Source organism: Antedon mediterranea, chromosome 5, assembly GCF_964355755.1.
Source record: "Antedon mediterranea chromosome 5, ecAntMedi1.1, whole genome shotgun sequence".
NCBI classification, from domain to species: Eukaryota; Metazoa; Echinodermata; class Crinoidea; order Comatulida; family Antedonidae; genus Antedon; species Antedon mediterranea.
In genome coordinates, this window is record NC_092674.1 from 10,414,870 (window position 1) to 10,430,776 (window position 15,907).

At 32.8% G+C, this 15,907-nt stretch overlaps 1 protein-coding gene across 5 annotated transcripts in view; it reads right to left on the bottom strand.

Annotated features, from left to right (window-relative positions):
• Nucleotides 1–459: 459 nt before the first annotated feature.
• The window catches only part of LOC140049991 (putative methyltransferase NSUN7), a 39,911-nt gene continuing 24,463 nt past the window's right edge, over nt 460–15,907 (bottom strand). For 2 of the 5 annotated variants that reach the window (XM_072094965.1, XM_072094969.1), the window contains 5 exons: nt 12,006–12,107; nt 10,768–11,015; nt 8,199–8,493; nt 5,316–5,571; nt 1,416–1,541 (listed from right to left, as the gene is read on the bottom strand). In XM_072094965.1, the coding sequence (XP_071951066.1) occupies nt 5,360–5,571; nt 8,199–8,493; nt 10,768–11,015; nt 12,006–12,107 (857 nt within the window). In that variant the 3' untranslated portion in view covers nt 1,416–1,541; nt 5,316–5,359. Of the gene's footprint in view, nt 1,542–3,919; nt 4,036–5,315; nt 5,572–8,198; nt 8,494–10,767; nt 11,016–12,005; nt 12,108–15,907 lie in introns of all 5 variants that reach the window. The other 3 variants (XM_072094967.1, XM_072094968.1, XM_072094966.1) reach the window with 3 other exon arrangements.

A 15,907-nucleotide genomic window follows, 5' to 3' on the forward strand; every position in this document is an offset into this window, starting at 1 on the left:
CATCACTATTTTTTCAAACTAGTTTGATAGTGTAGACAGTGCTTTAGCTGTTCCTAAATTACTCTGCTTAAACTCCTGTTTCAGAGGTGGATAAACGCATCCAATCTGACCATCGAATTATCCTCCGTCAATTAGCTGGTGTCTGGAGAAAACCCTGTTGCGCTAGAGCGAGTTGACAAAAGAAATTGCGCACAGAACTTAATATCTGAATAAGCATGATCTTAAAAGTATGTTGCTGGTCTGATGTTCACCATAGCACACAGATTCGTATATCTGGCCCATTAAAAAATTAACTTTCATGCAATGCTATTGCAAACCAACAGAAAATAAAAATATTTTATTTACCAGACGTTTCACCAACTATTAGTTGGCTTTCTCAAAGTTACATTTTATTTGTATTACCAACTGAATGAATCTTTTCAAGGACAAAATAAAAGGCTTTTAAAAACAAAATACTCATAAACAGTTTATTAAATTTTCAATACAAATTATATATGTAACAGTATATGATTTTGCCCAAGTACTTTTTGATTGAAAAAAACCATTGGACGGAATTTTTGAGAAATAAATCACTAGAAACATAGATAACACTAAATTAATTAATTAAATAATAATATAATTATACATTATTTAAAATCTATTTACAAACAAACAATTTACAAGAACTCAACGCTAGTAAAATACGCAAAGTAGTTTTTGCGGTATTCTCTAGATAAAGACAAAACTACTGACCACATTATGTTGACTTCTATCAATTACTTTTGAAACCGCAATGCGCAAAAGCAAACGTATTGGCGGTAATCGCAACGCCTGACCGCACATCTGTTACTGAAAAACTGTTGACTATATCACACATTACTAATAAAATCGCAATGCACAAGAGTTTTGATGGTGATGCATCAAAACTTGTTGCGACTCTTTCATGCATTAGCAACATTAACATCGAACTGCGAAAGAGGAAACGCTTTGACTGACCAATCAACATGCTTCGCCACACCTCTGTCATCCTTTCCAACATGCAATATTCTTGATTTTAAATTGTTATTAATAGTATGGCACCTCCTTATATTTCACATTTTTCTCTGCTGCAAACTATAAATAACTTTCATACAGCTACTCCCCAAATCCAGAACTAAATATAAACCAGTAATACAAATAACTACAATACAATAGACAATATTGTTTGTGTAGATAATAGCACATTATATATTTAAATTATAATTGATTAAAATATGTTTCAAGTTGAGTGTCAATTTAAATTTATTCCAGTGAAAACCTTTTTTTAATTCATTTATCAATAAAAAATATGATTATCATTCATCAGACGTTTAAGATATATTATTGATTGAAAGCAAATTCTGGAAAATCCTGTCAAACAAAAGGTTTTGGGTGCGGTAGAACCTCTTGGTGCGGTTGCGTAATCTGCACCTTGGTTTGTATTCGCTGAATAGTCGCTTGTGTTAGTGGTACGCCCTCTGGAAGCAATCGTACATCTCCTCCCGACTCCGAGGAGTTCGTGAAATGATGAGCAAACATATCACCTGCAAAGAACGTTTAATAATTAGACATTTTTTGGATAGTAAATTTATTTGTAAAACTTTGTGTTAGTACACAAACTAAAAGCAATGAAATCACACCAGTCAATGAAGTACTGCATAATGACGACAATTCAAACATGAATTTAGAATTCAGCGTTCTTAAAACTCAACCACTCTTTATTTTTAAAAAAGGTGTAAATAAAAACTTCAAAGTCGGTTGTTATTGTCGCTTATGTACATCAAACATATATTTTTTTAATTGTCCAACACACGCCAATATTTTCAATATGCTAATCAATGTCTGGCTTAAGTGAACTTTTTTACTTGAAATTAGGGTGGGGAAATACAGTATAACAATAATAATGTTAAGTTCAAAATTTCATTTGGAATTTTGTTGGAATTCATTGGCCAAATTCACCAATCACACTTTAGCGTATTTCACTTTTAACAGATATTAGGATTTCACAAAAGGGGTATAAGCATATCTTAAAAATATTAAGTGTAAATGTTTTTCTTAGTCTAAGTGTGATTGTTGAATATGGTCACTGCTCCCCAATGTCTATAAATAGAACATTTGTTAATGGTGCTATTATACTGTAATAATCTTTATTGCAAGTATTATCAAATGTTGATAATGATATTCTACATGAGCCATTAATAGTAGTGTGTATTGGTAAGAAAGCAATATGAAGAATAAACAATCTAACATTATATTATTGGTAATGGACTTGAAGCAATGCTATTGGTTGAAAACTGTGCATAAATTACAGGATGGCACATGTACTGGTTAAGCAAAAAAAATGGTAGGAAGAAAAATGCTATAAGGGGAGAAAAAAGATGGGATGGTGAAAATTGTTAAAAGGGAATGTATTTATTGATAAAACATACACACATTCTAAAGAAGGTAAATACAGATACTTGCGTTGGGACACCAATATTCAGAGGACAATCCTATTAAGGGGTCACTTTCCTGTAGTAACATTACAGTCAACACCTACTCAGAAGATGCTCCTATTAAAGAGACACATTGTTGGCTCCAGAAGGTGTCTCCTTAATTCTTTGTTCTACTGAGGTGTTTTTTTAATAAAGAAAAACAAAGTAAAGGAACATGCTTTAAAAATAAAGTAAAACAAGTAAAATGACTATAAAAAATAAAAACAAACCAACAGGAATTCCATAACACAAAAAAACCCATAAAATCATTAATATAATGATAGAACTTCAAGTTCAACTTGGACTTCTAAAGAGGAAATACGATGGTATTCAAAGGTTGTGGGTTCGTGTCCCACCGGAGATGCTATTTTTTTGGAGTGGAGTTGTGGCTTGGTGGTTATGATGCTTGTCTACCAATCCAAGGGTCCTGGGTTCAAGTCCCGTCACATGTCAGGATTTTTTTTAAAGACCAAATTACTCCACTCCCAAAGACTTGTAATAAGACTTTGTTTATGTACAGCATCTTGTGTATGTTTGTCTTGTGAACCTCTGAGGGTCCCTAATGATCAGCAATAGCTGGATGGATCACCCTCATTAAATATGGTTGTTAAAAAAAAAAAAAAAAAAAAAACGTAGTATGGTTGGAAGTTAGAAAAAACAAAGAAACAAAAGAAAAGGTAAATATAACTAAATTGTTTTGGTAGTATACAATGCTCTTCAATAGAATTCTTTCACACTAAGTAACAAATAACAAAATAGAAAACAAATAGCAACAACAATAAATCTAAATTGTTTCAAAAATTGGCTCAACAACAAAACAACAAAGCAACTATTCGAAAAGAGTAGGGGATCGTCTCCCGGTGTGCTGATCTGGTAGGCGCTGCACTGCTGGCTGCCATGGGTCCGTGAATGGCCTAATCCGAATTTCCTCAGTTTCCAGTTAAACTTGAGGACCAGTAATAATACATTTTACATTTAACATTTAACAGTATGGATAGGAAAAGAAACAGAGATGGCAATTGAATTACGGTGGTAGGACTAGCAACACAAAAATGCAGTAGATATACAGTAAGTATAAAAGAAATAATAATATAAAATACAGTAGTAGGAGTTAAATACGTAGGTATACATTGAATGTAGCATCAAAATGCTTGATGGCAACATAAAATGGCCGAATGGTACTGAAAAGTGGTATAACAAATTCTACATATAGTATGATAAAGCAGAAATTAAAGGTCAAAGTAGTAGCCAAAACATTAGTAGTAATAACTATGTTCAGAAAAACGCCAGTAGTAGAAATGTTAAGAATAATAAATGCTGCTTTAAGAGCATAACAAATGTAGCAGACAGCCAAAATTCTAGGTATCTAAAAAAGTTAAAATAACATGCTTTAAAACCAATAACAAAAGAGAGTAGCTGTAGACATGCTGAGCGATACAGGTATTTACATGCTACCTGGCGGTGAATTTGTGTGCTTTTGTTGCAGAAGATGTATTAGGTGACTTGATAGATACTAGCGTCTCTACAGAGGAATCTGTGCCGCGGATCGAAAGATTTGAATCCACTGAAAGAAATGTTTTTTAAATTGATAATATCTTTTTTTTTTAAATTAAACCATTCATCATTGAACTCCATATAAATTGTAAATATCACATAATATGGCAGACAACACGTACATAACCTAACCCATTTAATGTAATATTTCCTAAATGTATTAAAAAAAATCTACTCTTGTTCTTTAAGTATTAAACACTCACAAACAAGTTGTTTAGAAGATAAATGAACTACAGGAAAAACAACAAAAGAAACAGCAACATTAGTAGGTCTACTATTAGCACACAAAAATCAAAATAATCTTAAAACAATACACTGCAACAGATCTGGTAAAGAATTAAACATTATAAATCCAGTTTGATCTGGTGAAGTAGATAAGCAGAGTTAATGTAACAACATATGATCTATACATATCCAGTTTGATCTGGTATGAAGTGGAGATGCAGAGTTTATACATCCAGTTTTCCAGCTTTATCTGGTATGAAGTGACATGATACAGAATGCAACAACACATGATCTATACATCCAGTTTGATCTGGTATGAAGTGGAGATGCAGAGTTTATACATCCAGTTTTCCAGCTTTATCTAGTATGAAGTGACATGATACAGAATGCAACAACACATGATCTATACATCAAGTTTGATCTGGTATGAAGTGGAGATGCAGAGTTTATACATCCAGTTTTCCAGCTTTATCTGGTATGAAGTGACATGATACAGAATGCAACAACACATGATCTATACATCCAGTTTGATCTGGTATGAAGTGGAGATGCAGAGTTTATACATCCAGTTTTCCAGCTTTATCTGGTATGAAGTGACATGATACAGAATGCAACAACACATGATCTATACATCCAGTTTGATCTGGTATGAAGTGGAGATGCAGAGTTTATACATCCAGTTTTCCAGCTTTATCTGGTATGAAGTGACATGATACAGAATGCAACAACACATGATCTATACATCCAGTTTGATCTGGTATGAAGTGGAGATGCAGGGTTTATACAGGGAGTTGTTACTCCCTGGTTTATACAGGATCTATCTACATCCATGATCTGGTATAGTATGAAGGGCATGATGCAGAATGCAACAAAACATGATCTATACGTTCAGTTTGGTATATAAAATGCATGATATAATAATCTAATACAAATTAGAATGATTAAGCTGTATCTAAATCTGGTTTGAAGCAAACAAGAATAAAGCGGTTAAAGCCATGAGATAATCTTGAACAGCACACCTTTCTAAAGCATTTGATGATGTTAAAGGCAAACAAAACCACTCACAAACACATGTTTGAAATACAAACATCAAGCACATTAATGTAGCACTAAATCCCAGATTTGTTCCTCATTAGCATGCTATGTTGAGAGCTAACTTCAGCCCAAGTAACATGCTTCGTTCTGACATGACTTTTTGGTTTTTTAGGCTCGTGCTCTGGGATAGCCTCACTAGAATGTGAAGGCACGATTGCTGGAAATTTTACAGTCTTTGTGGCGCTGTGAACATTGCTAGTTTTAACGACTAGCTGACGAGGCTTTCCTAATGAAAAACAAACATGCAAGTCATGCTCAACTAAATATATAAATAACATATTCAATTATAGAACAATATAATTTGTTGCATAAAGGGATTGTATACAAACAAACATGACCATGTTTAATATTCAAATATTAAAAAATATTGGTTAATCATTATCATACATATTGGCAGCAAACGATGGCGAATGTATCCTCTACCAATTACAAATAGGTTAGAGATTTTGTTTATGTTTGAGTATACAGTAGAACCTCCATTTTACGTACGGTACGGGACCGAAAGGCGTACGTAAAACAAGGGATTCGTAAAATCCAGGTTGACCTTAAATTGACCCCCAAATACGTAGATCGTAGCTAAAAAGGCTGCCGTGTTTGCCTACAGCATGTGGTGGTCACCAGCTTAGCTAGGCCTAGGCCCTTCCTAGACTAATCTAGGCCAGGCTAGCAGGCCTAGTAAGATGCGCAGCCTAGAAAATTACAGTATATACAGGCTGTGCGATTTAGTTTAAATAAAGTGTTGTAAATAAAAATATCAATGTTGTATTTTCTATCAATAAAAACAGTCGCTGCTGTAGGGGAATGCACATGAGTTCCTCACACAGCCATGGCTTTGTGCTTTGTTGTTGTTAAATTGCGCCCTCAATGTAAGCATTTTAAGCGTACGTAAAATCAAAGGAAGGTTCTACTGTACTTGGTTAGGTCAACACATAACTCCACTGATCAAATCAATTTGAAGTGTGTAAGCGGTTATGTTGACATGGAACTGATTTAATTGTAACTAGTCGTGGTTACCGAGACTGCATGTGGGATGTGATTCAAAAGAGTTGAAACTTTTGAACTGATTGCAACTGCAATTCCCGAACATGCGACACTATTCACAGTTCAACTGAAAGCAACTTAGCTGTACCCATGTGAACATATTTTGTGCAACTGTGTGTTACTTTGATGAGTGGCCGTCTGTTGAGGTCAGAATGGTCTTCGAATGCTTATGTCTGCCAGTGGAGTTCTGTTTCGACCTAACCACACCTTTAGTGATGCAAGTTTCAAACAAAAAACCAAACCAAACTAAACACAAGCGTTTTCCAATAATTTTCCAATAGGATATTTCATTTTGTGAGATTGGGACAACTAACTAAGCTTTGGTGGTTTTTTTTTCACCACTCTATACTAAAGTTAATTTAAGTAACACTATATTATATTATTCTGGACTATATTTGTCTTGAATGATGTTTACCATTATAAGTTTGTTTATTTAAGCATGATTATTCCCACTTTGATGCAACGCAATAACGTAAGCGCAATGCAAGTGAGTTGACCACACAATCACAATCAACAGTTCAGACAAACCATTGCGTTGTGATTGGTCAAATTACTTATGGTGGGAGAATGTTCTCATGTGAAGTGACCATTCAATGCATTCCACCAATAATTTAAAATTATTATTAACAACAATATCTACTGGCAATCAATACAAGAAAGTCTACACCTGCAGCCCAAAACATGCTTATAAGAACGATTGGAGTATCTTACTCCTGAAATTACAAAGCAACCATATTGTTTATAGCCATTGTCATGGTGACTAGCAATTATCCAATCAAAAACATAACAAAAATGAAGACAGTTATTACCATCTGTCCCACTGCGACTATCTGAAAATTAAAGAGAGTTAGTTTTTGTTGACAAAGAAACAAAAAAGTTTATTGTGTCTTAGTGAGGAGTACACAATAATGTTGAGGAAAATTGTTTTTTGGTCTGTAATTAGAATAATTTATATTTATTTGGGCCAATAATACCTAAACACATAAACATAGGCAGTACAGTTTTTAATAGAGAATGTGTATTAAAGTATGTCTAGACCCAAAGAATGGTAATATTAGAGTATGTCCAGACCCAAAGAATGGTGTAATTAAGCCAAACGCTGTTAGGCCTAGACTAGGTATCCATTTTTTATTGCATTTTTTGATGTTTTTTATTGCATTATAAGATCGTATTAATTAATCAAACCCAAACACAATGCCAACATCTTTTCTGTCCAAGCAGGTGACATTTGTGTGTTTTAAATTGTATTTTGATTGATGAATCAATATTGGACAAAAGGACAAGACAACTGAAGCATCATCACGTTTTGGCTAGTTTATTATTCTCAATCCTACAGTACTGTATATTGCAATATCCAGCTTTGTAGCATAGCAGGTGGCAGCCTAAATTGCTATGTGAATCATAAAAAAACCTTGGGTCTGAACATACTCTAAAAGTAGTTCAGGTTTGTACTAACCCTGGACTAAGACAACCTTGGATTAAACTAATCCTGGATTAAAAGGTAGTCTTGGATTAAAGTTGGACAAAGTTAACCCTGGACTAATAAGTCTTGCAATAAAATAACCCTTGACTAAGGTAGTCCTGGATTAAAATAACTCTGGACTAAGCTAATCTTGGACTAAGGTAGTCCTGGATTAAATTAATCCTGGACTCAGATAGTCCTGGATTAAATTAATCTTGGACTAAGGTAGTCTTGGATAACCCTAGATGAAGGATCCTGGATTACACTAACTCAAAACTAAATGTGGACTAGGCCTGGCATAAAATCGTAGCTTAATCTTAATGAAAAGAAAATATGAATGTTATACGTACTTGCTGTGCGGATAATGCGAGTCTTTCGTTGAGTTGTGTTTGGAGGTGTGGAAGATCCTGAGCTAGAATCACTGAGTTTTGACGTAAAGCTACTCTTTGAGGATCTGATATGCTTCAGGCTTCCTTTCTTTGTAAGATTTGATTTACTTGATTTTGGTGAGATTCCTTTGCTCTTTGACGAGCGCCGTTTGGATTTTGGTTTTTCCTCATCATTGTTGTCGTTTCCCTCTGGTGTGTCGCAAAGACCCTTGGCGGCAGCTCTGGCGATGATGTCAGAAGCTGTCAAAGCTTCATCCTATTCAGAGAAATCGGAAGAAATTAGGGTAAATCTATATTTCTTTATTTCATAATAATCTATCAATAATTATTTTGTAATTGGAATATTTATTGCTGTCCATAAAAAACAAAACAGATCCAATAACAAAATAAGAGAAAAATGACAATCATCCAAGTTGCTTATGGTACAATAGTCAATGACAGAAAGAAAACAGTGACAAACATGATACAGCAGGTACTGAGACAAAATCCGTAGGCCTACTCTTTTTTATATAGACATTTATTAAGAGCTTTTTATACACATCATGCACAAAAAACCAACAACTCAACATCCAAACCAAATAATGAGTTAGGAACAGAGCAGGTCTTAAAATTATGCTAACTCATAAATCTGATTTTTTTTCAATGAGCCATCTTAAAGTCCCATTTCCTATGTTTTTTAGATCTAATTTACAAACTACATTTAGTGTAAACATAATACTATATTGCAATAACTTTTTCTGCCTTAACTGTTAAAAACATGAAAAATAAGTTGATTTTAATAATTTAAGCAGCCCGCTATAAATCCCAATATGCATTGCACGCAGATTGATATTTTCATTTTCCTTCTGTGATTCGTCTACTTTGGATCAATTGTGAATGGATCGAAGCGTAATGAAAGAGGCGTAACTTTTCAGACAAAAAAAAACAAGTTTTTCCCAACAGATTTTGGGCAAAAACAGAAAGTCAATTTATGCAGCAACTAGACAATGTTCATATGTTACTACTGTTTACCAGCTAGGTTTACAAAACTAAGCCTAGCAAGACCAGGCCTAAAGATCGTCCATGAGAGGACATACGCCAGCTACTTAGGTAGTCCATTGTTTCTCTCTTTTTATCATAATTTACCATAAAACAAGGAATGACCTGGTTTAATGTAATATGCATTATTTTCACAAAACGTCAGACATTGTAGGAAATGTTATATAGATATCATTGATAATACCAAAATTTACAATAATTTGCATGTTTATTATTCAAATTTAATTCTTTAAAAAAATAAATAAATAAAACAGATTATTTGTTATCCCTTATGACGTCTTGAATTAATTACATGGGCATTTCTCCATTTTACATTATAACCCTTTCTGGATTTTCTGCTAATTAATGCTATATTTGGAAACAGTGTGTTGCGGAAATCTGCATTGAACATCGTTATTGCTTGACAGCTTGCAACTAAATTAAACCTTATACATTATAGTTTGTCTTATCCTTGCTGTATCGGACAGCTGCTTTCACTTCCTTGCGCTTTTTTCTTTATAAACGTGATGGAAACAAGGCTGTGTACAATTATCGCAACCTTCATCGATCAATTCCAAAACAACAAATGTACTTTTAGCTGAATATTTTAATTAAATTTAACCAGATATATTGCAAGTATTAATTACAAAGAAACAAAATTATACCAAAATCGTTCTAAAAATAAATCACTTACACAAACTGATTTTAAGATTTCGCAGTTTGATTATTTCTTTTACCGGTATATAAATAAGAATCAAACTGTTTTGAAACAAATTGTGGTTCACGAAAATTCTCAAAATGTTGATGTAATCAAGGTTGAGGAACAGTGTACTGTATACAATACGTTATCTTTAAAAAAACTAAAGGCACTAGAATTATTTTTGGTAGAACTAAATAGTAGGTTTTACCATAATAACTCTTGACTCGAAGACTTGCATGGTAATTTCACCAAATCAACAAAGTTCATATACGGACACTGGTACATTTACCTTCCTGATGTCTGGATAAGAGTTTCACTAACATAAGTCCAGTGTGAGTATAGTTTAGGTGCAGCCGTTTTGGTTCACAAGTAAGTGTCCACTTAAAAGAGGTGTCCCATTAATAGGGATGTTCCAAAGAGAAGCTTCTACTCTATTTGTTTGTTGTATCAAAATATGTCAACTGCAAAAAGCTTTTTCTTTACACAGTATCTAGTTGAATGCTCTATAATACTATGTTACCGGGTTGTTAAATGTTTATCCTTGTTAATGTTATTTTGCCACCAGCACTATCAGGAGAGTCTTTTATAGCGATATTTTTTGCTTTTTGACAATCCGCCAGGATAGTGTTCTGCGCTTTTTCTCTGCTTGTTGTTGTTCTATGTAATATATGCTTTTTGTATTGTTTTTGTATTATTATTTTTTCTGGATAATAAATGAATATGAATATGAATATGAATACTGTATGTTACCAGGGCACTATTGAGAATAATATTTATAGTGTCCAACACAGAAAAAATAAATTCAAGTTTTACCTCTCTACTAATCACTGCAACAAAACATCCTCCCATCAACGGGGACGGATCTATTTTAAGAAACTTTGCGGATGATTGATTTTCTAGGTCTTTTGGCGTCAGAGGTAGTACAGGTGGAATGAGTCGAAATGAATTCTTTGATCCGTTATTCCTTGAATTCAAATACTCTGTTACTTTTGTGACAACATTTTCGTTTTCTGCTTCGTGAATAGAACATGTCGTATAAACAACCGCTTGCACTTTTGAAACTAAAACAGAATAAATATGATAATGTATTTCAGTAGCAAATTTAAATGCAAATTATTAAACGAAAGAAAAAAATCCCTTTAAACTTGGGCCAATTTCAAATAGGCCTAAATACTAAGGTACAAAACAAGTACCTCAAACTGATCACACCAGCTTCTTGGGGAAACAATGTGTCTTATTGCTTATATAAAATTATAATTCAAAACTGAGTTTTCAGGGTCCATTAACAAAAACATGCTTGTTTAAAATTAAAGATGTATTGTCCCTTGAAACACACAAAAATGAATGTCAAAATATTCTAAATTTAAATTGGCCATATCAAAGTAATATTAAAGTTGTTCACTTTAAGTCGAAAATTCGTGCCAAAAACAACAATTTTACGTAATTAACAGGTTTGATTACATTTCGTCTGGAAAATCGTCACGAGCGGAAGTAAACAAAGATTTCAAACCAAGAGTATGCATTATGCATAATCCTAATTAGGATTGTTTACAATTCGTCACGGTTGAGAAGGTGTTTTCACATAGATCGCGAGGAAGTTTTATGATTATGCATACAGAGTAGCCAAACAAGCGCGTTGCATTATGAGATATGTTTTGATCGAAAACTTTGACTGGAAGTCACAGTTTTTTTTAAACTAAAAAAAGGTCTGTATTTCAGTTAAATAATTATTTTTTTTGGACTAATTTTTGGGGAAAGTTAATAACTATTATGATACTTCAAAATGACCCACTTTTTTTCGAAATCTTCTAATTTTTATTTTTTTGGAATTTGACAAAGGGACAATACATCTTTAAGTTAGGGGCTGACATTGGCCATGGGAAAAAATCTTGGTATTGAACCCTGGCCATGAAACCTGAACACAAAGACAAAGAGCATGCATCTTTTTAACAGTACAAACAAAGATAGCTGTAAATGGTCATTACATTATTTACACAACATGACATTGATGAAAACAAATAAGCAACACAAACATTGAAGATTAATCTTACACTTCATAGCATGTTTTAAAGTATCCATGTGTCTTGAGACTAGGCCATCAAGTTTATCCTCATCTGTGTTTTCCTGGGATAGTTCTCGTAAAATACTCGCGTCTGAAAGCATTCAAAGATTGCCATAATAAGTTAAAAGATTGCCATATCATGTTAAAAGATTGTCATATTAGGTTATGCCATATTAGGTTAAAAGATTGCCATATTAGGTTAAAAGATTACCATGTTAAGTTAAAAGATTGCCATGTTAAGTTAAAAGATTGCCATATTAGGTTAAAGGATTGCCATATTAAGTTAAACGATTGCCATGTTAGGTTAAAATATTGCCATATCATGTTAAAGATTGTTATTAAGCTTGGTTCCCACTAGAACGTAACGCAAGGACGTAAACGCAACGCAAGCGTTTTAACCAATGACAAGCGAAGTTATAGACAGTTAGCAATCATCGCTTGTGATTGGTCAATTCACTTGCGTTGCGTTACGTCATTGTGTTGCGTCGCTAGTGGGAACCACGCTTTAAATTAGGTATGATTGCAGTATTTAAGTTAAGATTGCATATTAAGTTAAAAGATTGCCATATTAAGTTAAAAGATAGGCATATTAAAGTTAAAAATGATTGCCATATTACAGTAGGTTAAAAGGATTGCCATAAGATTAAATGATTGTCATACCAGATTAAGTTAAATTAAATTAAGTTAAATATTTGTAATATTAAGTTAAGTATAAAAAAGATATTTAATGTTTTGTTTTTAGTTGCAACACAGTCCTCCAATTATACTGTACTTAAATTCATTTTTTAATAGTACACATCCTAAATTCGACATCATCTTGGTAATTATTATTGTGTGCCCTCTATAAAATGAACAGCCCATTGAACAAGAAACTTGATTAAATAATTGGAAATCAAAAAACGTTAATTCAAACTTGACAACAATTAACAGCTTACAGTTTTTAGAGAAACACAACTTAAGCTTACTTAAACATTTTAAGACGTATTGATCAATGAAGATAATCATTAATTAGGCAGGCTAAAGGCTATGGTTGATTGAACAATTTCAAAATGACATATATACAAGGTTTTAATAGGGCTACGTGAGGGCTAGCCTGGCAGGGAGCAAGCTATTATCAAAGAAAGACAGGCTGTGCCGTGTTTAGTGTGAAAAACAACAAATAAATACCATTCCTATGGCAACCAAGATAGAGAACTAAAATATAACCAATCAGATGACAATGCTATGAGCATGATTACATTTAAATTTAAAATTAGGTTATGTGGCTGGTTATCATTATTATTTAAAAATCATTATTATTATAAAATATGAATAAAAATAAAATCATAATATGACATTAGAACCTTGTTTTTTTTTTACGAAACACATACTTTTATTACTCAGTTATTTGGTGTCACTTTGTGATGCCACAACGATTTCTAAATTATCTTTATTGTATTTGTTCCTCATTTCAGAAGAAGTGGTGTCTTTAATACAAAACGAGATGATGATTATTAATATTATCATTATCAATTATTACGTGCCAGTTTCCTACTAGAACTATTGGAACAAAAGAGGAGTGTTCAATAAAAGGGAAATTAACATTGATGTTAGGGCATAATTTTCAACAAAAGAAATAATCTCATGGTTAAAAAGGACAATATTGTTATTATTATTAATTACTATTATTGCAGTGAAACCCCTAAAGGGAACACCTTCAGGACCCAATAAAGCATCTCCTTAATTGGTGTGTCCACTAAAGAGTAGACCATAGTATTAAAACATTGTTTGGTTCCAAAGTGTCTCATTTTAATTTATAGAGGTGTCCCCTTAATAGGGGTGTCCACTGAATAGGGTTATACTGTTGTGTGTTAAAATATATATTGACCCTTATTTGGTCCACAAAAAAGTGTCCCCCTTAATAGAGGTGTCTCATTAATATGCCATTGAATAGGGGTAGACTGTAGTGTTAAAACATATACTTCCTCTCATTCTGTTCCCTTAATAAAGGTGTCTCATTAATATGTGTCCATTGAATAGGGGTAGACTGTAGTGTTAAAACATATACTTCCTCTCATTCTGTTCCCTTAATAGAGGTGTCTCATTAATATGTGTCCATTGAATAGGGGTAGACTGTAGTGTTAAAACATATATACTTCCTCTCATTCTGTTCCCTTAATAGAGGTGTCTCATTAATATGTGTCCATTGAATAGGGGTAGACTGTAGTGTTAAAACATATTACTTCCTCGCATTCTGTTCCCTTAATAGAGGTGTCTCATTAATATGTGTCCATTGAATAGGGGTAGACTGTAGTGTTAAAACATATACTTCCTCTCATTCTGTTCCCTTAATAGAGGTGTCTCATTAATATGTCTCCATTGAATAGGGGTAGACTGTAGTGTTAAAACATATACTTCCTCTCATTCTGTTCCCTTAATAGAGGTGTCTCATTAATATGTCTCCATTGAATAGGGGTAGACTGTAGTGTTAAAACATATATACTTCCTCTCATTCTGTTCCCTTAATAGAGGTGTCTCATTAATATGTGTCCATTGAATAGGGGTAGACTGTAGTGTTAAAACATATACTTCCTCTCATTCTGTTCCCTTAATAGAGGTGTCTCATTAATATGTCTCCATTGAACAGGGGTAGACTGTAGTGTTAAAACATATACTTCCTCTCATTCTGTTCCCTTAATAGATGTGTCCCCTTAATAGGGGTCCAAAGCAGGGGTTAAACTGTATAAATTATTACACTAGGAAAATGACCTCCTTTTTCCTGTAGTGATTTTGGAGTGCAAATGAAGACTCTATAATCTTAATAATAACAGACAGAATAAAAACATAAGCTAGACTAAATCAATATTAATCAATTCCAATCAATTATCACACTAAAGCAGACCTAATTATATTTATAAAATCAATACAACTTGAAATTTACACCGACTTCAAGGTGAATATAGACAGAATAGGTAATTATATGTAAGTTGCCAGGATCTTTGCCAGGATCTTTGTGTTAAAAGTTTCATTTGAATTGTTTGGTTTCAAAACTTTATGTTTACTAATTTTTACTCTTAATAAAGGGTATTTTGTTATTTAAACTCTAGTTGGAAGGATCTGTATGTGCAAAGTGTTATTTTAATGCATTGTATGGCTTCAATGCAGTAAGGCTACAAATTTGTATACACTGTTATTAATATTGTAGTACAGGAGAACAATGGTCTATTAATGCAGTATTGTTATTATAACAGTTTTTAAAAAAGAAAACAGAATTTGTAAAATATATTTTTTATTTAAAAAATAAGCAAAATTATTATCAAAATTGGAAGTAAAAAAACCTAATCTAATTGTGATAATCATAATTTCTATGAGATCAATATGCATTTAATATTTCTATGACTACAAAGTTTATATATATAGACATTATAAAAAGGTATAGGCTTTAAATATAAATTAAGTAGGCAATCAAATGCATAACAACATAATGTATTGACAACATACAATTCTACTGTATATTAAAGATTCATTTATTCACCAATGGAAAATTACTTCCATTGTCATTTGCATATAAAATATACATATAAATTATGGTGTTCTCTGAGATATACAAAAATAGATAAATAAAAAACTAACAAAAACAATTACAATTAAGTGTCACATCACTCTTGTACGGTATACTGATAATCATTCAGTGCCCAAATGGAACATGGATAAAAGCTGTTACGAAACCTATTTGTACGAGATATGATGGACCGGAAACGTCTACCGCTACTTAAAAACCTCAAATACATTTTATAGAATATGTTTTCTGAATTAATCAATTTTCAAAAACGAATTCAATAGAGCTCTGCTCAATTCTAATGATACGTGAGATGCATACAACATGTTGTAGAACTTTACTAATATACTCTT